Source organism: Chelonoidis abingdonii, chromosome 19, assembly GCF_003597395.2.
Source record: "Chelonoidis abingdonii isolate Lonesome George chromosome 19, CheloAbing_2.0, whole genome shotgun sequence".
NCBI lineage: Eukaryota > Metazoa > Chordata > Testudines > Testudinidae > Chelonoidis > Chelonoidis abingdonii.
This window is the reverse complement of record NC_133787.1, coordinates 15,852,644-15,878,048: the sequence shown is the minus strand read 5'-3', so window position 1 is coordinate 15,878,048 and position 25,405 is coordinate 15,852,644. Positions and strand designations below refer to the sequence as shown.

The 25,405-nt window shown below is 43.1% G+C and overlaps 1 protein-coding gene across 2 annotated transcripts in view; it reads right to left on the bottom strand.

Annotated features, from left to right (window-relative positions):
- BRD7 (bromodomain containing 7) overlaps positions 1-22,856 on the bottom strand; it is a 32,762-nt gene extending 9,906 nt beyond the window's left edge. Inside the window, exons 1-10 of one of the 2 annotated variants that reach the window (XM_032784070.2) lie at positions 22,733-22,856; positions 15,803-16,011; positions 15,266-15,395; positions 14,764-14,821; positions 13,591-13,735; positions 10,565-10,675; positions 5,605-5,789; positions 4,071-4,194; positions 2,959-3,034; positions 1,755-1,862 (exon numbers count right to left, since the gene is read on the bottom strand). In XM_032784070.2, coding sequence (XP_032639961.1) covers positions 1,755-1,862; positions 2,959-3,034; positions 4,071-4,194; positions 5,605-5,789; positions 10,565-10,675; positions 13,591-13,735; positions 14,764-14,821; positions 15,266-15,395; positions 15,803-16,011; positions 22,733-22,781 — 1,195 coding nt within the window. In that variant the 5' untranslated portion in view covers positions 22,782-22,856. The remainder of the gene's footprint in view (positions 1-1,754; positions 1,863-2,958; positions 3,035-4,070; positions 4,195-5,604; positions 5,790-10,564; positions 10,676-13,590; positions 13,736-14,763; positions 14,822-15,265; positions 15,396-15,802; positions 16,012-22,732) is intronic. The other variant, XM_032784071.2, reaches the window with a different exon arrangement.
- Between the last annotated feature and the right edge of the window lie 2,549 nt (positions 22,857-25,405).

The window sequence follows — 25,405 nt, the reverse complement described above, 5'->3', positions numbered from 1 at the left end:
AATATCACTAATTAGTCTTATCTTACATATGCACAATATCAGATTCTAACATTAAGAGTAACATTCAGCGTTGTAAAGTTGTCCCAAACAGGGAACCTTTAAGCAATGCGTTTCTTACAAGTTTTTACTAATTTGTTGTATCAATTTAATTCCAAGAGTTTCTTACATACAAACATTCTATCAACTATATCTGGTTAAAGCACTAGAAAATATATAGAAGTACAGTCCTGCACTGGCAGGGATACAGACTAGATGACTTAAAATGGATTTTCCATCCCATTTCTTCCCTTTGTAGAAGTTATTTGGTTTCTATGTGATATAGTCCCTACATAAAGCTGATTTCACCAAACATTAAGGTCATGATTTTCTAAAAAGCATAATGTAAATATTCATGTTATCACTGACTGTGCACAAATCTGTATTTCCATGTAGACTTTAAGGCCAGAAGGGACCATTATGATCATCTAGTTTGACCTTGTATACCCTGGAGGCCACAGAACCTCACCCATCCACTCCTGTAATAGACTCGTAACTTCTGGCTGAGTTACTGAAGTCCTCACATCATGGTTTAAAAAGTAGGAGAGAATCCACCGTTTACACTTGCAAGAGACCCAGCCCCCATGCTGCAGAGGAAGGCGAAAAACCTCCAGGGCCTCTGCCAATCTGCCCCAGAGGAAAATTCCTTCCCTACCTCAAATATGGTGATCAGTTAGACTCTGAGCATGTGGGCAAAACCAGCCAGCCAGACACCTGGGAAAGAATTTGTTGTAGTAACTCAGAGCCCTCCCCATCTAGTGTCCGATTACTGACCGAGATATTTGCTGCTATTAGTTGCAGATCAGCTATATGCCACAGTAGGCAGTCTCATCATACCATTCCCTCCATAAACTTATCAAGCTCAGTCTTGAAACAAGTTAGGTTTTTGCCCCATTGCTCCCCGTGGAAGGCCGTTCCAGAACTTCACTCCTCTGATAGTTAGAAACCTTCGGCTAATTTCAAGTCTAAACATGTTGATGGCCAGTTTATATCCATTTGTTCACGCTGGTGCTTAACTTAAATAACTTCTCTCCCTCTCTGGCATTTATCTGTCTGATATGATTGTTCTCTCTAAAAAATATCTCACTTCAGCCTCTATTTGGTCAAGCTAAACAAGCCAAGCTCTTTGAGTCGCCTCATAAGGTAGGTTTTCCATTCCTTGGATCATTCCAGTAGTCCTTCTCTGCACCTGTTCCAGTTTAAATTCACATCTCTTAAAAATGGGAGACCAGAACTGCACACAGTATTCCATACGAGGTCTCACCGGTGCCTTGTATAATGGTACTAACACTTTCCTATCTCTAATGGAAATACCTTGCCTGATGCATGCTAGGACTGCATTAGCCTTTTTCACAGCCACATCACATTGGCTGCTCATAGTCCCGTGATCAACCAATACACCCAGTACACGTGAAAAGGAACCACTGTGCTGACCTGACCATTTGCATCTGTGCATGTAAGTATGTACATTTTTGCATGTGCAGTTTAGAAAATATTTTAGATCTCCTTAAGTAGTTATTTGATAGATAATATATGGAGAAGATATGTAATATTCTGCTTCAAAGAACAAATGAGAATACTATGATTTAGCTCTAACAGCTGCATAAAACCCTGCAAAAGCTATTTGGTTGGCTGTCGTGAGGTTTAAATACCTAGCTTAGAGGAGCGACTGCTGTTTTTAAGAAAATAAAGGTTTAAAGAAAATATGTAGCATTCACCTGGAGTAACTTTGTTCCTTTTGTCTTCTTTGAACCCCTGTAATGTATTAACTCCTGACTGTAGTCTTCCAGCTGTCATACCTAACTTCACTGGGCTGTAACCTGGTTCTACAATACAGCACATCACAACACAGAAGTCACCAAGGAATAGTTAACAACATTAAACAGATGCAAAATGTTCAACTTAACATGGGAGTTCAGTGCACAAATTCTGTCAGTCTGCAATTTCCAAAGATTTAAGTTCAAACTATATAGATACCAAAAAAATAAATCAGGTGTTCTCAAAATTGCATTAGCTCCCTGTTTCAGTGAGGCCATTATGGACAGCTACACCACTGCAAAAATTTAAGACAGACCAACCCAAATAAGACCAGTCTCTGATTATGTATTTAATGTTAAATATGTTTAAACAAACATGAATATATTTACCAGTAATACCAGAAAGAGTTACTGAGTAAACTAATACCACCTTCCGTGGAAAATTCATTGCTAATAAAAAAGTTCTTTTCCTCCTCCCCAAGCTACACTAGCTGACATAACATAGAAGAAGAATTCACATGGAATATAACAGAACTTGGACCCGAATTCTTCACTCTTGACAAGTTCTGCTTGATGCAGAAACCAGGGGAGAGGAAGGGACAGCTTTGTCATCTTTATACTTCCTCCCATTCTGTGGCTAGCCAGGGACTAGTGGAGCACTGGCACAAGGTGGAAATAGCTAAAAACTCTATCCATGACCCCTTTCAGCTGGAAATGCTCCCTAAACCACATGGCAGGGAGGGGAATGGCACTGCACAACTAAGTGCAGGGTCTACACTATAGCGAGGATCAATGATCTGAGATCGATCCACTCGCCAAATTGACTGCAGATCACTCTCCAGGTGGTCCCTGTACTCTACCCCCGATGAGAAGAGTAAGGTAAGTCAACGGGAGATTTTCTCCTGTTGACCCCCTGCGGTAACTTGACCTAAGATACATCAACTCAAGCTACTTTATTCATGTAGCTAGAGTTGCGTAGCATAAGTAGACTTACTGTGGTAGTGTAGACATAGCCTAAGTTATCCAAGGATTCCCTAATGGCTTGTGCCAGCAGGTTTGCAGTTCCTCTACACCAATGGAGACGTATATAATTGATGGCAGCTGAAGCACACACCAAGAGTGGGTCTAGCAATTGATAATTAACATGCTCAAGAGCCAAACATACCTCCTGCATTAGGGTCAAATGGATTAAGAAGTCCCAGTGTTGTTGTACCGTCTGGTTTTCTTCTTTCAAACTCACACTGAAATCAAATTAAATTATTATAAACATTTGATTTTACAAACAACTTTGGATTCATAATATCTGAACTGATAGGAACTTAGTTTTTAAGAGTTTTATACGGTATTATAGGGAAAAATTTCAGTGATGAAGGGAGGAGTATTAAGAGATTAGATCTGACCCACAAACGTAAATGTTACAGTAGCTTTGTTACTCTTACGCTTATTCTTCAGTTGATACCTTCACAGCTGGCCTAAACCCAATCATTTAAATGGTAAATGTCAAAATTCATCAGGCTTTAAAAAAAAAGTCTACAATTTGTAACTGCCCCAGTTACCAATTTGTGAAAATTTCTAATTTCATTATTAACAGGGCAAATAGAAATTATTGTTGTGAAAGATTGAACAGATTTATTGTGTTAGATATGACTGAATGAAAAAGAGCTCTGTATAGCTCAAAAGTTTTTCTCCTTCATCAACAAGGTACAAGGGAATAATATATCTCGGAGGCTGCATTCAAATATTTGGTCTCAAATGAAATGGGCCTGTTTGTGTTAGTCTAGTGTCTTTAACATGTGTCTGCAGCACAAGATCCCTGTATCACTGGATACAGTTAGTAGTCTTTGCTTAGAATGGACTGTTCTGAAACAATGTTTTCTGCATGCTATGATTAAAATGTTTTGACGTTCTGCACTGTACAATTTACTATAAACTTCAAGTGACTCAAAATGTAATCTTTGATTAAAACTATTTCTACCAGTATTGCATGACTGAGCTCTAAAATTCATTCAAAATTTTATTTCAACTGAAGTTAAGAAGCGTAAAGGCCAACAGTAGAGATCTTGTTTAGTTCATCAAGTTCAGTAAATATTCAGCTAAAAAGTACTTTTTTCAGCTTCCTGTGTTTAAAATGTTAGATTCGAATCAAGATTAAACACGAGTAAAACTCCATGCAAATTATAACACTGTTACACCCAAAATTTCAAATGCTACACAACGTTAAATGGACATTTCCCAAAAAGTAAACAAATTGGTTTCCAAATCTACCCAACTATTCACCTGACTGTTCACAAGTCTTCTTGTTAACTTTCCTCCAGATTCTCTAATGATACGATCAATCTGCTCCTGTTCCCTTTCTAAGTTGTTATTCCTTAATTTTTCTTCAAGTAGATCTTTGTCTTTCCTGCAAATAAATACAGTTTCTCACATTATCTGACTTAAACTAGCAAAGTCACTGAATCATAAATATTGGCAAAGGTTCAATGGAGAAACAGTCTCATGTGTCAGACCATTACACCATCGGTTTAGAATGTCGAGCACCTGGTATGTACAAAAGGAATCCAGTCTGAGCAGGTTTAAACAGGAGAAAATGTGCATTAGGAAGCTGTGTCTATAAGTAAAGATGGTTGGTAATTTTTCGCCAAAATGTTTTTTTCACTCAAAAATGCCAGTACATCAAAACTGAAACGGTTTGCAGGAAAGAGTCCGTTTTGACACATTTTCCATTTTGAAAAAAATGGTAAGTTTCAAAAATTGTCAAGTGGCCCATTTTGACATTTTCAAAATGAGAAATGTTAGTTTGGTTTGGATTGAATTACTTTGTTTTGAAATTGAATTTATATTAAAGTTAAGAAAAGTCAGAATTAAAACAAAATGTTTTGATTGATCCAAAATGGAATTTTTTTCAGGTTGTTGGATTGTAAAAAATGTTGAGATTGATTCTGTCATGATTCAGGATGGAAAATTTTCGAAATCTCAAATTCTTGCTGGATGGGAATACTTTTTCCCGCCCAGCTCTATCTAAAAGCCAGAGAATGGACTTATGCAAATAATTTGGTTCTCCGTGTGCTGGTCTCTCTACAGCTGTCTTCACGCATGGGTTTCTCCAGTTAGAGATTTGTCAGTTGGGGGCACTGCCATGTTTTACAGTTGCATTCCCATAAACGAAAAAGAATAGTTTTGGTACATTTATTAAAACAGTTTAAACTCTGATTTGCTGGAGCTATATTGTCATATCTTGAGTACCAACATTCAGAAGAACGAAGCCACAGCTTGGCAAATATTTAAGTATTTGAGGATATTTCAGTATGGCAGAACTGTTGCTGTTACACGCATCCTATGCAGCGTTTAAGACATATCTGACAGCAAAAATAGCTAGTAGTTGCCAGCTGAAATTCTCAAGAGACTACATTTTGTAAAGTGCTTCAAAACGTTGAAAAGTCATATTTGCCAGCTTGCACCAAACTGGCATTACTTGAGAGTGAGAACAATTACACAGACACACAAAAAACCCTGCAAAAACTCTTGAAATGAGTTAGTCTTCGTGCAGAATTACCCTGATAATGCAAAATGAAGACCTTTTACAAAATGAAAAAAATACATTCATTATTATTTTGGCCAAAGGAAAGGGCTAGAAAAAAAAAGGAATGGAGGAAAAAACACAAGTAATTTCTAGGAGTCTAAGAATCACAGTTTCTTCATCCATAAACCGTGCCAGAAATGCAACAGGCCATGTCCACTGCTGTCTAAGAACAGTTTCTTTCAATAGAATTAGAGTGGGTAACTTTAAATCATTACTTAAACAATACTTTACTTTTTATGCTCCTTGTTGGGGGTTTTGAATGCTTTGATGTCAGCTTCCATAGAGTCTTCTTTGTCTTTCCCAAGAAGATTGTCATCCTCACCATTTGCTTGTAATTCCATCTTATCTTTTTGCTTTCTGCTCTGCTGCAGGTCTGCCATGAAATCGATACTCTGTTTTAGGCTCTGTATTCTCTCCTAAAAATATACAAGGGATATTTTCATTTCACATCTACACTTAATTCTTTCATAACTTGTTCACAAAGATTTCAGTTAAATGCTTTTCTTTCAACACTATCAACTAGAGAAGCCAACTTGGGTCATTAGATGGTTAATAGATTAATATGGACACTGTATTTAAAAGGTGATCGAGCAACAGTACTGAAGCATGATACTCAAAATAATGGAGTGAGACTCAATTCCAGTATAGCATTCAGTAGAGAAATATTACATTTTCACTAATTTACGTGGGATCCATATAATGAAAAACATGGAGAAAGGGGTCAAGAGGAAATGTGTACTTAAATGATATCGCTATTTACAGATGGCTGCAATTCTAGTAGCCACAAAAAGTTATCAGCTATAACAAGGTAACGCCTATGGCCAGTTAAATTTTATGTCAAGGTGTTTCTTTAAAATAATAGTCAATGTTAAGAGTGCTATTTTACTTATCATTATGTAGTGTTAGCAACTAGCCAAGAGCAGGTCTACACTAGAAAGTTTTACTGGCATAGTTGTGTTGGTTAGGAACATGGGGGGGAAACCCACCACCATCCCTACCAAACATAGCTGTGCTATGCTGGCAAAAGCCCTAGTGTAAATGCAGTTATAAAGAAGTTATTTTGCTCATATAGCTTATTCTGAGTGGGGAACTGGTTTAAGCTATTGAAGTAAGAGTTCTGTGTCTCCATTTTGGGACGACAGGCGTGACTATACAGCTCTTCTAATATATCTATACTCACAAACCCTTTTAAGTGTAACATTGAACATCCATCCCATGCATCATTAAAATAAACTGACATCTTAGTTCAGCATGGAGAAACCATCTTAAACATAGCTTAATCTTTTGCATATGAATCAAGAGCAGGATGTGTTGTTTTTTTTCCCAACAAGTTAATTTTGCAGGAATTTATGAAAGAAAACACAGCGAAGAAGCTGCTATTTAATGAACTCCTGAACATGATTGTAGAGGATGTTCTTATATGTAATTTCATGTTTTGTTATAAAGTAGCAAATTTTTATTAGTTCCATTCAAGAAACCAACCAGGAACTGTTACAGCCTTCAGAAAAATAAAATGATTCCACTCTCTCCACGCAACTATTTATGGGAGTGTGGAACACTTCTCCCAGTCTCCAAGGTGAACATTAAAGCAATAAAATGTTGTGCAGTTATGTCACTATAGCGTGAGTGTAACAGCTGGGTTTTGTAGACAAAGGGAAAGGGGATTTTTAGCAGTGACACATTTTGATGTTTCTATTTCCATCCTATTGCTAAGAGCTGAACAAGAACAGAGCAATTTTTCTTTTTAAATTTTCAGTAAGATGATGAATGCTTCCTGCGCAGGGTCGAGAAGGAGAAAACAAAGTAATGCAGGAAGGGTCGGGCTCTTGAGCAAGAAAATAGTGTTATTAAACTAAAAAATTGAAAACAATGAAGACAGCAGAATCAGCCACAGAGAGAGAGACTGCATAAAGGTGTTGAATTTCCTGGCTTTTGTTTGTTTCTCATCTTTAAACTTTTTTTGCTGTACACTGGAAGTCATAGTTTGTTCAGAACAAATCAAATGTTGTGACTTAACAGATGTACCATAAAACAGGTTTTAATCAGATTATATTTAAGAAAATCTCAAAATAGAATTTTTCTATCACTATTCCTTTAAGAAGCAATGTTATCCAGTGGATAGGGCACTAGACTAAGACTCAGGAAACCTACCACTAACCTGGTGCAACCTCAGGCAAATAACATCACTGCTTTGTGCCACTGTCTCTTATCCCACCCTTGGTTTATTTTGTCTATTAGACTGTAGACTCTTTAGGACAAGGACTGTTATTTTGTGTTTGTAAAGAATCCAGCAGAATGGTTCTCTGGTCTAGTGTGGAACCCATAGGCACCACTGTAAAACAAAAATTACTTTAGATACCTACAATTTGTAAAGGACTAAAATGATCTAATACTAAACTGAAAACACAAAGGCTATACTATTATTAATGTTCTCTGTAGACTATTTTAATTTATATCAGTACAGATTTCTATACTCCTATACTGAAGGCACATACCATCTGATCCATCTCTAATGTATCCGATACTGGATTTAATGTCTTAATATTTCATAGCTCCTAGTGACAAGGATGCAAAAAACCAACTCCTCCTTCCTATTTATAAGTTAAAGGGTGTATTTATATTCCCCTCCCCAGATGTTAGCAAAGGGTAGGTGGTCTGACTGCAAATGGTACAAGGAAATATCAGGGTAGGGATAGAGGGGAAGCAATAGTAGAGGTGTGAGCAGGTTTTGGGGAACGAACAATGGAAAGATTTTTTTTAAGTTTATTTTGCCTCTTACATCTCAAAATTTTCTTTAGAGCAGCAGTTCTCAAGCTATGGATTAGAACTCCAAAGTGGGTCATCATCCCATTTTAATAGCATCTCCAGGGCTGGCTTAGCCTTGCTGGTGCTCAGGGCCAGAGCCAAAGCCCGAGCTACAAAGCCTGAGTGCTTCAGCCCTGGGAAGCCAGGTTCAGGTTACAGGCTCCCTGCCCGGGGCTGAAGCCCTTGGGCTTTGGCCTCCTCACCCAGGGCAGCGGGGCTCGGGCAGATCAGGCTTCAGTTCCCTCTCCTGGGGTTGTGTAGTAATTTTTGTTATCGGAAGGGGGTCGCAGTTCAATGAAGTTTGAGGACCCCTGGTTTAAAGCAATCTGCAGAGATATCAAATTGTTTCACTGAATCCTGTGAAAAACATTTTTTCTAGCTCTCTCATCTTGTCTCCCACAAAATTATTGGTTAAAAGGGATATGTTACCATCACTCATGATGCTCTTTGACATCCTTTCCCCCCTTCCATATCCTACCCACTAGTGTCTGAATTTCTCTCCTTTCATGCTGCTTGTTAAGTCATCTTCCTGTCTTATCTCACTTTTGCTCTTTATTCCCCCTTTTTTTAAAGAAGCAAATAGCATTTTACATTGAAAGGCTACAGAGGAGAACCTGCGTGATTCTAACTGATTTCCTTTTGTGGTCACCTTTATATGTAAACAGCAAATGTGCTATTTTGGTTGTTGACATGAGATCTGAGGGAGGAAGGGCAACACTGTAGCTAGAGTAACTGCAAGATCCCATGGACTGTAGAAAACAGAGTATGAAATATTATCAATAGTTAAAATCAAATACATGTAGAGCGCTCCCTGCTGTAAATAAGGAATTCTCTCCTTTAACATGTATCAAGTTCAAGTTAATGGGTTGATATTTATTTTTTATGAAAAAGATTGGACATTACTTTGACAAGCGCACTTTGTAAATTAGAAGGGACAAGCAGTATCTCAGCACAAATGGTTTCCGAGTGTTTAAAATTTTTCATCCCTCTTTTATAGTGGTAAGTAGCTTTGGGAACTCTGTCTTCATCTAAATATAAAAGTGAAGTAGATACAAAGCAAAATAGCTTTTCCTAACTATTCTGTATTATATATAATAAAGGACAAAGTGCATTGCATCTAGAAGTATAAACAGGGGAGTAGGGAGATAACTTTAGCTCTGTATTGGTACTGCTGAGATTGATACTGGAATACTATACACTTCTGGTTTCCCCGTTTTAAAAAGGATATTGAAAAAAAATGGAGAAGGTAAAGGAGAGCGCCACAAAAATGATTCAAGAGCTGGAGAAAATGCCTAATAGTGAGACTTGCAAAGCTCAATCGGTTTACCTTTTAAAAAAAAAAAAAAAAAAAGTAAAAAAAGAGAAAAATGAGATGACTTGGTTATAGTATATAAGTACTTTTCCAGGGAGAAAACCGAGTACTAAGGGCTCATAGAGAAAGCACAACAAAAACTAGTGGCAGGAAGCTGAAGCCAGACAAACTTAAATTGGAAATAAGGCACAAATTTTTAACTGTGAGGGTAATTGACTCCTGGAACAAACAACCCAGGAAAATGTTGGATTTTCCATCTCTTGGAGTCTTCAGATCAAGACGGGATGCCTTTCTGGAAGTTATGCTTTAGTCAAACATAAGTTATTGGGCTCGATACAGGGATAACCTGGTGAAACTTAATGGACTGTGATATACAGAAGATCAGATTAAATGATGTTATAGTCCTTTCTGACCTTAAACTCTAAGAAAATAGATCTCATTTAAAAAAAAAAAAATGGATCCCACGTATTTCACAGCAAAAGCAAGACTTCTCAATAACTAAGTTTTGACCAACAAAATCAACATTTTCCCAGTATTTAGAATGTGTGTTCCATATACAAATTCCCTACAACTAGAGTGGCTTATGAGAAAATAGTAAACCGTTTTCACTAAAAAGTTATAATGAAGAAATTATGTCAAAGAAATACTATGGTTCCTTCCGCACTGTATCAGGCCCCAAATGACACATTTGGCACCCCTTTAAAATATTATTCTAGTCCATCTTGAAAACAAAGTTTGAGGATGTTAATGTAACTGTTAAAGTACAAAAAAAACCAAAACCAACTTCACTCTTTCATTGCACTTAACATCCATATATATATCTCAATGTGCTTTATAAAAGATGGTAACTATAGTTTCACCACTTTATACATGTGAAGATAGGTCAGTAATAAACCAGAAATAGAACCCAGCTCTTAACTACAAGTCCAGAGCCCTATCCACTACTCCTTAATGTTATTCATTTACTATAAACCAAAAACCAAATAAAATCAGATTGAGTGCAGCCTGTTCTATTTCTCAATTAAAGACAAAAAAAAACAAACTAAACAAAATTTTATTTAAATTTTTCATTACCTGGCTAAGTATTTTCATCCCTGAGTGCAGTAGTTTCTTTGCAGCTTTATAATAAATAGTCTCTGGTTTGTTGTAGATCATGGCATTAGTGCACATCAATCTGAAGTTGTCCTGTACAAAAAAAAATTAATGAATTTTGAATGAGAGTTAAGTTAGATCATACAGGATGCTATACTAAAATAACTGGCTGCAATACAAGTGGTGTCTTGAGTTGAAGGTAACAAACAAATAACTTCAAAAAAAGCCTGTTGCAATGTCAAAGATATTTAAGTAATTCAATATGAAAAATACACCTCTATCCTGATATAATGCTGTCCTCGGGAGCCAAAAAAATCTCACTACATTATAGGTGAAACCGCATTATATCAAACTTGCTTTGATCCACCGGAGCGCACTGCCCCCCCGCCCCACCCCAGAGCACTGTTTTACCACATTATATTTGAATTCATGTTATATCGGGTCGCGTTATATTGGGGTAGAGGTGTATTAAGGTCAAACTTTTCAGAACACATGCACAGATTGTCTAGATACATATGTTGACACCTACATAAGCTGATAAGATTTGTTGGGTGCTCAGGCCTTCTGAAAAAAAATCAGGTCATTTAAGTACTTACTTATCGATGTAGGTCTCCATTTTTAAAAATCTTGGTTCAAATCCTTAAAACAGAGTTTTAAAAGATATGAATACTTGACTGAATTGCACTTAGTCATTAAGGTGTCAGCTGTGTCTCACTAGTATTTTAATGCGAAAAAGAAATACAGAATCCTAAGCTTCAGCAAAGGGTATCCAAAAGACTGTCTAACAAAGGATGAACTATGTCAGACTTTCTCTTCATAGATGTGCTAGACCTCCCATTCAACCTTCTACACAGAATGTCAAAGTTGAAATGAAAACTGAAGTTTTGGCACAAAATATCTTCCACTATGAATCAGTGCAGTTGTGTGTGAAAGGCTCAAAAAGGCAGGGAGAAATAGATTCTGTAGATCTATGCCCCAGACTAATCTGAAGCAGCTGAAACAGCAAAGGAACGTTTTCTTCAGCTTCAAAGCTCCGAGTGAGAACATATGTTTTGGAAAAAAAATTAAAAGTTAACAATAATCCAGATATTAGCTGCACAAATTGCAAACATGTTATAGTCAGAAATTGCAACTGAGGGCCCCATTTAAACGCAGTCAGGCAGGTGAAGGGCTACAGAGTATGTCTTCCTACCAATGAGCAAATGGTATTCTGTTCCATTACAAAAGTAAAACATATTATGCTACACTGAACGTGACAGTGATTCTGCCTATATTGTTTCCACATCCTGATGAATAAAAGATGTTTTATAGCCTCACAGTTTTCCAGGAAAGGGGCACAAACTAGAAAGTTAGCAGATCTTAAAAGGCGACACGTAGTTCAGAGTTTTAGAACCCAAGCTTGCATTCCTCATTCACCCTAAACTGCTGGGAGTTTTGGTGTACACGGAATACATGATCATGCCCTGAGGGCTCAATTTTGTCAAATTTAGCTTCTATGACTTTTGGCTCCTGGAAACTAATTACACTTCTTCAGAGGAAATCCTCTTTGGCAGAACAGGAGCACTGAAGAAACATCATAGCATTGCAGCCTCTTCCCTAGAGATGGGTTCAACTTTACTCATCCTAGTTATGTCAGAGTTGTGGCTGTTATCTGTCCCAGGTGTTTTGGATCACTGATATTCTTTGGGGGTGATCCTATGTTCCACAAGCAATTATTCTGGGACATTTACAAATGCCCAATTTACTCTGAGAAGCCACGAACTATCAGTATGCCAGTGTGACCCCCGAGTTTAACATGGATTGTCAGAAGTAGCATCTTTAACCAATTTCTTGATAACAGTGAATTCCATTAGCACGAGAGTTCCCCATATATACCAGCAAAAGGGTAGGTTCTTCTCTAACTCACTAGACATCTTCAAAGGCACCAAGGCCTGCGGACTGGAACTCATCTCTTCCTGAGATGACAGGTTTGTTCTTGAGGCCAAAGCAATTTGACAGACATTTAACTACCTCTTTATTATTAATGGGAAGGAAAAAGCAATGCCAGGCATAGACAGCTTTCCCTGAAGATCATACAGTTGTATTTGTCAGACAGAAAACAGCAGTAAAAGGGCCATATGTGTATTATGCTTTTTTTGGTTTTTTTAAGACTTGCCATTTCGGGGGTGGGGAGGGGAGGGGAGTGGGAAATCTGATGGAGTAGTAACAGGTAGGCAAGGATGACAAGTTCATTCATCTCCATCCTTACATTTTCTGGTTATATGCAGTCCATTGTAAATTTTGCAGTTTTATTCTGAAATAAAGACATTAAAAGGTTTTCTACTGGACTTGCACATTGTATTGTTTAGGAGCATAAGACTATATTTTGGGCTGAGATAAGGTGGGTGATTTAATATCTTTTACTGGAGAAACTTCTGTTGGAGAGAGAGAGAAAAAAACTTTCGAGTCACACGAGTTCTTCAGTTTTGGTACTCGAATTACCTTTCCCCAATAAAAGATATTACCTCACGTCTTCTCTCTAATATCCTGAGACCAAGATGGCTATAACTATATTAGATATTTTGGGTTCTGGAGGAGCTGTAAATATTTAACCCAATTAGCACAATTCTGAAAATTCACTGGGTTACATCCTACAAGCAAGCAGTAGACATAGAAGGGAAAAAAAAATTCCACTCAGACCAATAGGAAATCATTCATGAAACTGGATTCCAGTTATACCATATTAAAATATATATAACTTGTTTATATTTGTATTCTAACCAATACTATACATTTGTTTTTGCCATCCAGTTTTTTTTTATTTTCAGAACTTGCTTGCTTACAAGGTCAACAGAAAATATTGCTAAAGTCACATGTGCTGATTTCCGCCAATTCCATATATTCATAGAATATGAACATTTAAGGAAATGTGAATAAAAGGGAACAATCCCGTACAATGCAATTGCTTGTATCTCCACGCGTCATCATTTAATCCCTCTCTGTAGCAAAAATATAAAACTTTTAAGCACCTTTAATTCTTCTATGGATTGGTAGCCATTGTTCTTGATCTTCTCTTTCATGGTACTAAAATCCATTGGGTGTTTAATGATCATGGAGTAGCCGGGAGCAATAAAGTCAGTCACAGGAAATGAAAAGAAGGCATTTGGATCCTTTCTGTTAAGATATGAAAAGACGTGCTCTTTATATTTTATTTTTATAACAAAGAACATATTGAGCTTGGAATTAAATAGAAGAGAAGACTAAGTTAGATATACTGTATATCTAACTCTGAGTCTGGAAGAGTGGGAGAGAAGCTGAGAATTTAGGGAGGCTAACAAAGCTAGCTCTTTAACCTGATACTCCGTCATCTTCATATTTGTATGCCAGGCACACACAGTGAACCTCTCCCCCAAATTCAGAGAGTTAGCTGGAGGATTTATGCTTGATTTGGTCCTTCCTGTAAAACTGTAAAAAACACCCAACCCCTCTCCCTCCATCACCTGGGAATCTGAATCTCTTAATTCAAAAGATGATCGCTGTATGCTTTAGAGAGCTATTAATTTGTATGTGCATTTACCTTTTTACTTTAAAGATTGAGACTATACAAATTCATATTCAGTTAGATGAGGTTGCAATTTTGACAGAACGCTAATTAAAAATTTTTGCATTTCTCCGAAAGCAAATATTTTATGACATACAAGGGACACATTTCTGTTGTGTTCAGTATATTTGCCATGCTGTTTCATTTTAATCTTTAAAACTTAATAATTAGAGGTATTAAAAGAAAGTGCAAGTGCAAGTGCAAGTCTGAAGAGAAATTACCAAACACTATGACATTCTGCTATTGGTAGTTAAGTTTATAAAATAGTCCTGTAAGTTCCCTTCACTTTTGATTTGTACGCAGCTGTAACCCTAGAATGTATAGGTAATACTACCAACAAAAAGAAGTTCACTGTCAATTTATGTCTTCTTTATAGAATACCCTAAAAATTGCCAATGAAAGCAAATATAATGCTGACATCTGAATGCTTGCCAGTTTGTAGTTCTGCTGCTGCTGCCAGGCAAAATATTTATCAAGCACTTTAAAATTAACAAAGCTTGTTAAGAGGCCACATAGCTTAAACATTTTCAGAGCTGCTATACCCTTTAGCAACTAATGTTTTGAATTTCCATTTCATAGTCCTGATAGAGCAAGTACTCACCTCTGCAGCTGTCTAACGAGTTGATTCAAAGCTTCTTGAAGTGGTGTTTGTTCCACTTCTACGGGGGGAAAAAGTAAGATGTGGAAAAAAGGAAACAACTACAAAAAAATTGAAACCCTCCACCCCAAGATCATCATCTGATTTTACAAAACTGCTGTACGTTAGAGGATTCTGTCAAATATTAAGTTTACTGCCCTAAATGCACCACAGCAAAGAGACTAAGGGGTTACCCTTCTAATTTGCCTTATTAAACATTGGAGTGATGCCTGTATATAAGCAATGAGTCTCACTTTGAAAATGCCACCATAGTAGCAGTATTTCAAAGTTCAGCTATTTTTGGATAGTATCAAAGGTCAAGTCATTTGATATGAAGATAAGAACAGGTAAAACATTCTCAATTCAAGAAAATACTAGCCATCTTTTACAGGACATTATTTTTAAGGAATCAATTTCAGCTTTTAAAGCATCTCAACAAAACCAATTAATTCTTAATTATTTCTACCTTCTTGTTTTGCTAAACTACTCGCCAGTGGTTTCTCTGGTGGCAATTCCAGTCTCACAGGAGTCTGACATTTCAGTTCTCTTTCTCCCTCACTTTCAGCATGTTCCCGATCTCGCTTCTTTTTATCTTCCTAGAAAGAGAAAGATAAGCAATTTCAGTGAGGCTGTAGAAACTGCATTATTGTTGGCTAACTAATGCTTTGTTCAGATTATTTAAGATGGGAAACAAAGGACAGGAATGTCAAGATTTCACGTTTCTAAAGGCACTGTCTCCACCTGCTGGAAGATAGAGTAATTCAGATAGCAGAATAACTACCATTTAAAGAGAGTCTTTTTACATGGTATTTGTGATAGAATTGAGATTTTTACAGAGTGACAGGAGAAACTTCATATACAGAGAATTCTGCCCAGAGTACCCCCGCCCCACAAAAAACAACCAAACCTTCACGATTTAACTGTTCTCTTACATCTTACTGACTTAGATATTTGGGCAAGGTGAAGATTTTAACACTGAAGTACATAATGTAACAGTAACTACCTTTACTTTTCTCTTTCTTTTTTCTTTTTCCTCTCCAGGAATCTGTTTTTCTCCTTTCTTTCTCTTTTTCCTTTTCCTGTCTTTGTGTTTTTCATGTTCAGTTTTGTCTTCGTAGAGGCCGGAATCATGTCCTGAGCTTCCAGTAGAGAGTTCAGTGACTTCATTTCCTCCAACTTTTAGTACCAGCTTTAAGGGTTTTTCTACATATTCTTAAAGCATCAATGCAATGAGAAATATGATTAAAGCATAGAAATCAGAGAACATACTCTTATTTAGTCAATTTGGATAGTGTTCCAATGTTTCTTTCTGACATTACAAAACTACTCCTGAACAAGTCTATAATTAATCAACATAAAATTAAATTAGAATCTGTCAAATTCAGTATATGGACCAAGGCTAATCAAAGCTCATGTCCAATGGCTTCTATGAGAATCAGTTTACACCAGGAATGACCTCCTCCCCATCCAGAATTGCACAGTTGTCTAAGACATTGTGGATGTTTTCCCCTTTCCCATACTCACTAGGTGTTGGCTACTGACAAAGGCAAACTAGATCCTGGGAAACAGATGATCGGATCCAATTGGTAAAGCTGGCACTCCTATCGGTCTTTATTAAAATTGTTACACTTCATCCAAATTAGGCTAAATCAAAAATAGTTCCAGATGAAACTTACTACAGTGTTTTAAAGCAGAATCATTTTCAGATAACAAGTTCCAAAACAAAAATGCGTTTTGTCCTGAGTCTAAGTCCACTGAAGTCCCAGGGCAGACCTCCCCGCAATTTCAATTGGAGTGAAGGCACTTAGGCCCAGATCAAAAGTAGTCAGGCACCTCTCTCACCTTATTTCCAAGTGGTTTTCTTTCCTATCTCTTCAGTGTGAGTCTCTACAACTAAGGGTATGTCTACACTACGCTCCCTATAGCGGCACAGTGCCACTAGAGCAGTGCCATTGACAGGTACGTGCCATAGCCGCTCTTTGTCAGCAGGAGAGAGCTCTCCTGACAACAAAATAAAACCACCCGCAACGAGGGTTAGTAGCTTTGTTGGAGGGAGAGCATCTTTTCCTTGGTAAAGCTTTTGTTGGTCAGGGTGTGTTTTTTCACACCTCTGACCGACAAAAGTTTTACTGATGGAAGTATTGGTGGAGGCATAACCTTAAAACTTAATTTTATTAAGAGGATAAAAAAAAGTGAACAGTACACACTTTAAGCACAGACGTTTCTGGTTATCAGGGAATAACGTACAGATTATCAAGGGCGCAAGGTTTGGGCTAAGATTGGGTGGCATAAGGAATACATAATCTACAATATCCCCGATTGGGGGTAAAAGGTTGATGAATCAAAGTACAGACATTGAGATATATTGGTATGAAGTTCGTAAAGTGGCTATGTTCGAGTGTGGAGTATGAGTGGATATGAGGAGGAGGATGGAATGACCCTCATTTGGTGAGATTTAACGTTCAGGGAGTTTATGGTTCCAGTTCATATGATCCAACAGAGAAAGTCTCTTGGTCCCTTTCTCGTAGTCGAAGAACGATATCACTCTGACTCACGCCTCCTGATACTGTCAGTGGCCGGTGATGTGCTCGATGTAGATGACCCTGGACCATCGGATGGTGTCTGAGACCATGAGGTGCCGCATGAACTGTGCGTAGCATTGACCGATCCTGCAGGTCTGCAGCACACGCTCATTGCAGGGGTCCCAGGCGCCCATGGCTCCACTTGCTGGTCAACTCAAAGGCTTTACCCTGGTCCGGTTTATGCTTCAGGATTTCCACGTACAGTGAGTGGATGGCAGCTTCAGGGTCCTCTCCAACAAGCCCCTGGCACTCAGGGTGACGATGGTGGTGTCGCTGGGACTGATCTGCAGCACCCAGACTCCCAGCTCCTGGTGCTCCTCGCACCACTCCCAGTGGCAACCGATGTGCTTCCCCAGGCAACACATGTTCTTGCGAGTGCGGGACCACAGTGAAGCGATGTCATGCCTGTCCTGTCCGAATTCCCCAGCCAGGGAGCCACTCAGGAAGGTGGCAATGTCTTGGTTGGAGTTGGCTCTGCCAAGCTGCTTCTCTGTCACGTCATGCAGGGCGTTAGCCGCGATGTTCCTTACCATGGCATCGGGGCACATCAGCAGGCAGAAGGCATGAGTGATCACCGTGACGTCGCACAGATCATCCACGCGGGGGATGCTGGCGCCACCATGCCTGTGGGCAATGTAGACCAGTTCATTGCTGGCTTTCTGGGGAAGGAACAGCCACTTCTTCGCCAGCTGCCGGATGATCTTGTCTGCCTTGTTGAGGGGCACCTTTGCCACGGCGGATCCCCTTAGGGTGAACGAGATTCATGGGATCAAGAAGGTGTTCAGTGCATTTATCTTCTGCCACGGTGCCAGCAGGGAGGCGTCAATCTTGGTGGCATCCTGCAAGATCTCTTGGATGGTGTCCTCGGGTGTCTGCCGGACACGGAAACCTGTTGGCGTGCCCAGGTGCTGGCATGCCTGCCCCTCTGCCAGAGAGATGACGGGCTGACCCTGGATCTGGAACCCTGTTGCCTGCACTGAGTCCCTTTTGCTGCTGTCAATGTGCAGAGTTGCGCACTTCTTCACACTGAAGCGGAGCCCCATCCAGTCGGCAGCTCAGCTGGTGGCGTCTAGCATACCTTGGAGGCTCTCTGGGTTGTCCACGGTCAGGACCCAGGTTGTCCGCATAAGCCAGGAGGCTTCAACCTCCACAGTGAGAGGGTGAGCAATCTGGGCCGTTGGAGATAACTCGCAGCAACGGCTCCATGGCGAGGTTAAAGATGATGGGTCTGGGGCGACAGCGCTGCTTTACTCCGCTCCGGATCAGGATCTTGGCAGTCTCCCCTTTGATCGATCGGATGGTGGTACTGCACCCCTCGTACAGCTCTTGGATCACATGAAGGAAGTTCTCTGGCATCCTGAACTCCTGGAGCATGGCAAAGATGTGGTGGTGGGACATGGACCCAAAGGCGTTAGCCAGGTCGAGCCACAGTACCGCGCACTGCCTCCACGCCCTTCTGGCCATTTGGATGGTAGTTTGGAGGATGAAGTTGTGTTCATGGCAGCCCTCGCAGGACATGAAGCCTTTCTGGATGGAGCTGATGGCTCCCCCGCTCACTGACCAGTCCATGATCCTCGATGCCAGGCAGCTGACATACAGCTTGTACATCATGGAGCAGAGGGAGATGGGTCTCCAGTAGCTGGGGTCATCCCGCTCACTCTCCTTGTACACCAGTACAGTCATGGCCTTCTTCCAGGAGCTGGGAGTCCAGCAGAACCGCTTGCACTGGTTGAAGAGTGTGGCGAGGACCAGGCAGCCAGGGTCTCGCTTTTTCAGGAGGCTGAAGGGGATGCTGTCTTTCCCAGAAGCTGTGTTTTTTGTTTTTGAGAGTCTGACCGTCACTTCCTTGGGTGTATAGTCAGTCTCCAGAACACCTGCGTCACTGACACAGGATGGGGGTGGAGGCACTCTGGGCGCTGTGTGTCGTTCTAGGCTATGCGGTCAAATACGTCATGGAAGTAGCTGTACAGACACTCAGATCGGATTGTGCAGTAGGACAAGGGCCCAGCTAGGATTTCCCTCCTGACCATGGAATGGTTCGCCTGGTACAGTTTCTGGATCCTGGAAGCCATTGCTGGATTGTAGCGGTGGCTGGCATTTCTACTTCTGGCTCCCCTAGTGGTGGTGGTGTGATCTGGAACAGGCATTCTGCGGGCAGGCGGGGTGTTCTCCTGATTCAAACTCCTCCTGGGAGCAATTTCCACTGACAGCTCTCGGGTGAGCCTGTCTACGAGGAGGTCAATGTCATCAAAGGAAGCTGCCGCTTGTAGCTCCTCAGTCCAGGCAGTCTGCCATGCTGTGGCAGCCCTCACCATCGGCTGCTGGTCCTCAGGGTCCTCGACCTCATCTGGTGCAGGCTTTGAGCCTGCTGTGTGGTCTGCCTGCTGTCTCTCCCATGAGTCAGGTTCCCTTCGGTTGGGTACTGGGGTAGGATCTCTGGCAGGATGGTAGCGTTGCTAGTAGTCAGACAGATGCCTGGCTCGGGGGTTACTGGGACATCACTGGTCCTTCTACGAGTGGCTGCTGCCTGGGCAGCTGCTGCTGGAGCGTGAGATCTCCCCGCAGGCAGTGCCGCAGGATGGACTTGGGGGCCGTGCTGGTCTGTCTGGCGATGAAGGCCTGGTGCTTTGGTGTAGTGGCGGGGCTGGTTCCTCCAGTGACTGCTGGAGTTTGTAGGGTGGTCTGGGGTGTGGCGCTGGCTCCTCCGGCTGCTGGAGCTGGCAGGGCGGTCCGAGGGGGCGGCGCTGGCTCCTCCGGCTGCTGGAGCTGGCAGGGCGGTCCGAGGGGGCGGCGCTGGCTCCTCCAGCAACAGTGACTTGCTGGTTTTAGATTTTGAATTTGAAACACTTATGCAAGGGGGGGCGCTGATCCTTCTGGGGACAGGGACGTGCTGGACAGGTGGTCAGACGTCTTAGTATGGATTTCTGCTTGGCGATATGTGAGGGTGAGACAGGCCGCCTGCTGACGAGGACCTGGGAGATGTTCCCTAAGGCAGCAGGTACCTTCTCGATCGCATCTCGTTCCGCTGGCCTGGTGACGGGGGCAGGCTTCTAGATGGCAGCTTGCATGGTTGGCTTTCTCCATTGAGGCTCAGGAGCAGCGGGACGGCATGCAGCGGGAGGGCTGGGAGCTGGGGCAGAAGACTGTGTTGTTCCCTTGAGGCATTTCTTGCAGGTAACTTGGTGGGTCTTGCATTGCTTCTGCATCTCAAAGGGCAGGCTACAGAGGGCACAGCTGAAGATGACCTGCTTGTTGTGGCATCTCTTCAGGTGCCTGGTGATACAACTGAGGAGGTGGAAGCTTCGGGGCGGGGAGCAGATGGGGAAGATGAGCACATCTGCAGCGAGAGGATACTGCAGGCAGATGGTGTCCTCATTACCTTGCAGTGAGGGACAACCAACAGCCTCGGCAGAATCGCTGGCTGGTTCTTCCTGGTGTCGACGGGTGGGGTCGAGAGGTCCGGCTAGGTGAGCATCCAGAAAGGTACTGGGGTCCCTCTGGGTGGTGTCTGAGGCCAGGCAGGCATCCAGCGAGGCGCTGGTGACCCTTTGGATGGTCTCTGGAAAGATGCTGGTCCCGTCTGCGGAGATTCCTCCCTGGATAGTGTGCAGAGCAGGGAGTGCACCATCACTGTCAGGGTCCTGGGCAGCTGGGGCAGTGGTCGTGTTGGAGCACCTTGCAGCTGGAGGGCTGTTTCTTGGTGGCTGCTGGAGAGTGGAGGGGCTGTCCACTGGCGGCTGCTGCTGCTGGGGAATGGGGTGGATGTTCCTTCTGGTTGTGATGTCCTGACAGACCGGCCTTAGGATGCAGGATCTTTCTGGAGCAGCATTTCAGGCAAGATCCTTTGAGGAAGCACCATTCTCTCTCTTCATGCTGCTGGTCTGCGATGTCCTGGAGGCGCCAAGGACCTTCTTTGTTGTCATTGTTTGAGAGACCTTCTGCGGAGCAGCAACAGAGGGGTTACAAGTGCAGCTGGCAGTATCTCAGGAGCAGAGAGAGAATTTTCTTCCAAAGTGTCAGCAGAGAAATACATCTTCAAAGCAGCATCGATTTTTTTCAAGAATGGCAGCAGGAGAATCCATCTTCAGAGCAGGTGTTGCATATGTCCATCAAAAGAAATTAAACTGATAAGAACAGATAGTACACTTGATCTGAGCTACAGTAGTGCAGCTGCTTCAGCAGAGACATTACATACCACTGTACTGCTTAGGCATAGACACTACCTACACCAACGGGGAGGGTGGGAAGGCGGGGGGGAATAAGAAGGTTCTCTCACTGGTGTAGGTAGTCCACCTCCCCAAGCAGCACTAACTAGGTCAATGGAAGAAAGTTTTTATATTGTCCCTATTCAATGCCCACTGTTTGCGACCCTCCAAAAAGGTTATGATGTACATGTTCTCAATCTGGACAGGTAACTAACTTCCTATGTCTCAGAACAACTTGGTGGCACAAACAGTCTGCTCTTAACAAAACCAGGCCATCTACACTTCTGAGCTGTCTAACCTAATATACAACACATGGATAGTCTGTTCCCGATATTTCTTCAAGGACCTTTAACAGAAATCCAGATCTTTTGTACCCAGCCACCCAGAACTCCAGAGGTAACATGCACTGAACACAGGACCCAAAACCTATCTGCAATGTGGAGCCTCAATGAATCCACTGACCATAAAGAACAGAGCAGCCACCCCAGTATCTCCCCCCTCGCAAAAACACTCCCCCACCTCCCCTCTTACCACCCCACCAAACTCCCCATCTCCCTTCCCCCAACTTACTATCCCTCCCATACACACTCGCCATCTCCCCTCCTCCCGTTACTACCCCCTACTTCCCACAAACTCACTCCCCGTCTCCTTTCCCGCTGACTTACTATCCCTCCCCTCCCCTCATCTCATCTCCCTTCCCCCCAGCTACTACCTCCTACTCCCCACAAACCCACTCCCCTCCCCCCAGTTACTATCCCTCTTCCCCACACTCCCCTTCTCCCCTACAAACCCACTCCCCATCTCCCCTCCCCCCAACTTACTATCCTTCCCCCACCCACTCCCCATCTCCCCTCCCCCCAACTTACTACCTCCTAGTCCCCCCAAACCCACTACCCCTCTTCCTCCCCAGCTACTACCTCCCCTAAAACCTCCCCAATCCACTCCCCCTCCCCCCAGTTACATCCCTCTTCCCATCACTCCCTTCTTCCCCTACAAACCCACTCCCCATCTCCCCTCCCCCCAACTTACTACACCCCCCCCCGCCCCTCCGGACACGGGGACGCTCCTTTCTCCCTTAGACGCCCCCAGTCTCTCTCGCTCCCCGGCCCCGGCAGCCCCGCGCCCCGGAGCCAGGCGGCGCGTCACCTTCATACGGGTGCTTGTCGGACTTGTGCTTCTTGTGCTTCTTGCCCATGGCGCCCCGCGGCCGGCCCAGCGCCCGCTCCCCAGCCAGCTCCCTCCGTCACCCGGGGACGCGCCGAGCCCGCCCGCGCGCCGCGGCAAGAGGGTAGCCGGCAGCGGAGAGCCTGCGAGCGACTGTGAGGGGCGCCTCCAAGCGGCCGCAGGGCGCAGCGCCCTCTGTGTGCTCCGGGCGCACGGCCCAGCTGCTGCCGTGGGTGGGAGGCAGCGGGTCCCGCCGGCTTTGCGGTGCACTCCCGTTTGAAGGGGGGAAGGCAGTAGGCGGGCCCTGGCGTCGGGGGGTGGGGCACGTCTCTACCAGGCCACAGACAAGGTTAGCGATCGGGACCCATCCGGTGCCTTTTGGCCAGGGACGCCCAGAGGGGGGGCAAGTGGGGCAATTTGCCCCGGGCCCCACAGGGGCCCCCACGAGCTTTTTTTGGGGCCCTGGAGCGGGGTCCTTCACTCGCTCCAGGGCCCCTGGAAAACTCTCATGGGGCTGGGGCCCCCAGAGCTTCTTCCGCTCCGGGTCCTCAGTGGCAATTCGACGGCGGGGAGTCCTTCCGCTCCAGGATGGAAAGACCCCCCGCCACTGGATTACCACCGAAGCGGGACCCGCCACCGAAGTGCCGGGTCTTCGGTGGCAATTCGGCGGAGGGGGGGTCTTCGGGGCACTTCGGCAGTGGGTCCCAGAGCAGAAAGACCCCCCACTTCCGAATTACTGCCGAAGCAGGGGTCCCCCACCACCAAAGACCCCAGGCCCCCTGAATCCTCTGGCTGGCTGCTTTACAAAGGGTGGGTCTGTGCACCAGGAAATTAGAGCGACCCAGTGGCTCCCATGTGTGAAAAATCCACATAGTTAAGCTGACCTCAATCCCGCTGTAGATAGCACTAGGGCGGTGGAAGAATTCTTTTGTCAACATAGCTGCTGCCTCTCGAGCAGACCTGTTCCTTGGGTACAGCAGATCGGGGGGACTGCCCCTGCCTCTGCACTTTGGAGGTGAGGGGGGAGGCAGGCGGGTGGCAGGGGGCAAGGAGGAGTCCCTTACCAGAACCTCCCCCTCCCTTCAGTGTCTCCTTCCCACAGGCGGGCCTCGCCGGTCAGCGCCTTCTTCTCCTTCCCAGCGCCTACTGCCTGCCACAGATCAAATGTTTCGCACAGCCAGGAGACACTGGGCAGGGGGAGGGGGAGACATGAGGGCACAACATGCTCTGGGGAGGGAAGAAGCAGGTTGGGGGTGGGGCCTGGGCAGAGGCAAGAGGAGCACCCTCCGGCAGTTGGGTGCCGAATTTCTAATGTCTCGGGCTGTGCACCCCTCTAGGGACGGCCCTTGTCTCAGAGAGGTGGATTAACTATGCCAAGGGGAGAGAACCCCTGCTGTTGCCACTGGTACTGTCTACACTGCAGCTGTTCCACTATAATAAACAAGACCGAAGTCTGGCTTGGCTCCTGTCAACATTTATCTATGTGCTGAAATTACACAGGTGCGTATTCCCAGTGAGCTCCAGACCATCAGGAGACAGGTCTTGCTGCTCATATGAGTTCAACAGTGTCTGTTTCTTCAGTGATTCCTAATTCGTACTCCTGCCTCTCTTTTTGCTGTTCCTCTCCCAAAAAGATTATAAGGTTCTTCTCTAAGTCTTTCCTTTCTACAGTACTTTTATTGCTGTTGGCGTTTCACCCTGTCACAGATCCCATATCTATGTTGCTGGATCTATTCTCCAGTGCCACCTGGAATTTGAGTTATGCAAGATACAGAGAGGTGATCATAAAGGTGTTGCTAAGAAATGGATTCTGTTCCACCAGGAAAAACTTTCATTCTGAACATCACAAACTAGTCCTATTAATGCTTGTCAGATTTGTTAGCTCATATACAACTTTTTATGGACAAAGGGATTATTTATTTTGATTTTAATTAGACATCTGTGGGTGGGTGACAGAGCCCACATCCCCTGCCCCATCCCTGCCTTGTCTCTCCATCTCGCTAATCCTCTTCTAACACAGCCCCAGTGAAAGGATTTGAATAACAAAGGGAACAAAATTGGAACTCCATTGCATTGTTTGCTCTGCTTTATGATAGCCTTTCCCCCTAACCACTGTCTGTCTTGTCTGTTTGGATTGTAAACTCTTATTTTATGTTTGTGCAATGCCTGGCACAATGGGTTCCCAACCTCAGTTGACCCCAGTTGCTACTGTAATAATCATGATAACAAATTCCTCAAACTTGGCTTGATATTTAATTTGATATTAACAGCAAATGGTTAATTTTTAAAGCCTGCAGCTCTGAGGAGTTATAAGTTAACAATCTTGGCCAGAGCCAATGAAAATTTGGTTGGATGATGTGATACTTTTGTGTTTCACTGGCTAGATTTGTTGTTATTCAATATTCTACCAGGAGAATTGTGTGGGTGGGAGGCCTGGAATAAACCACAACTTCCCTGCTTGATCTAATTCCAGTAGTTTGAAATTTAGCTCTAATAAAAGCATTTGTTTTTCTAATTCACATCTGGACTTCTTAATACTCTTATTACAAACACAACAATATGTTCCTAAGTATATTTCAGTGGGAGGGAAGAGAGTTTTTGTCTGGGTATAAGGCCATATATAAAAATACAAGTCTAGTAAATGTTTAAAGGACA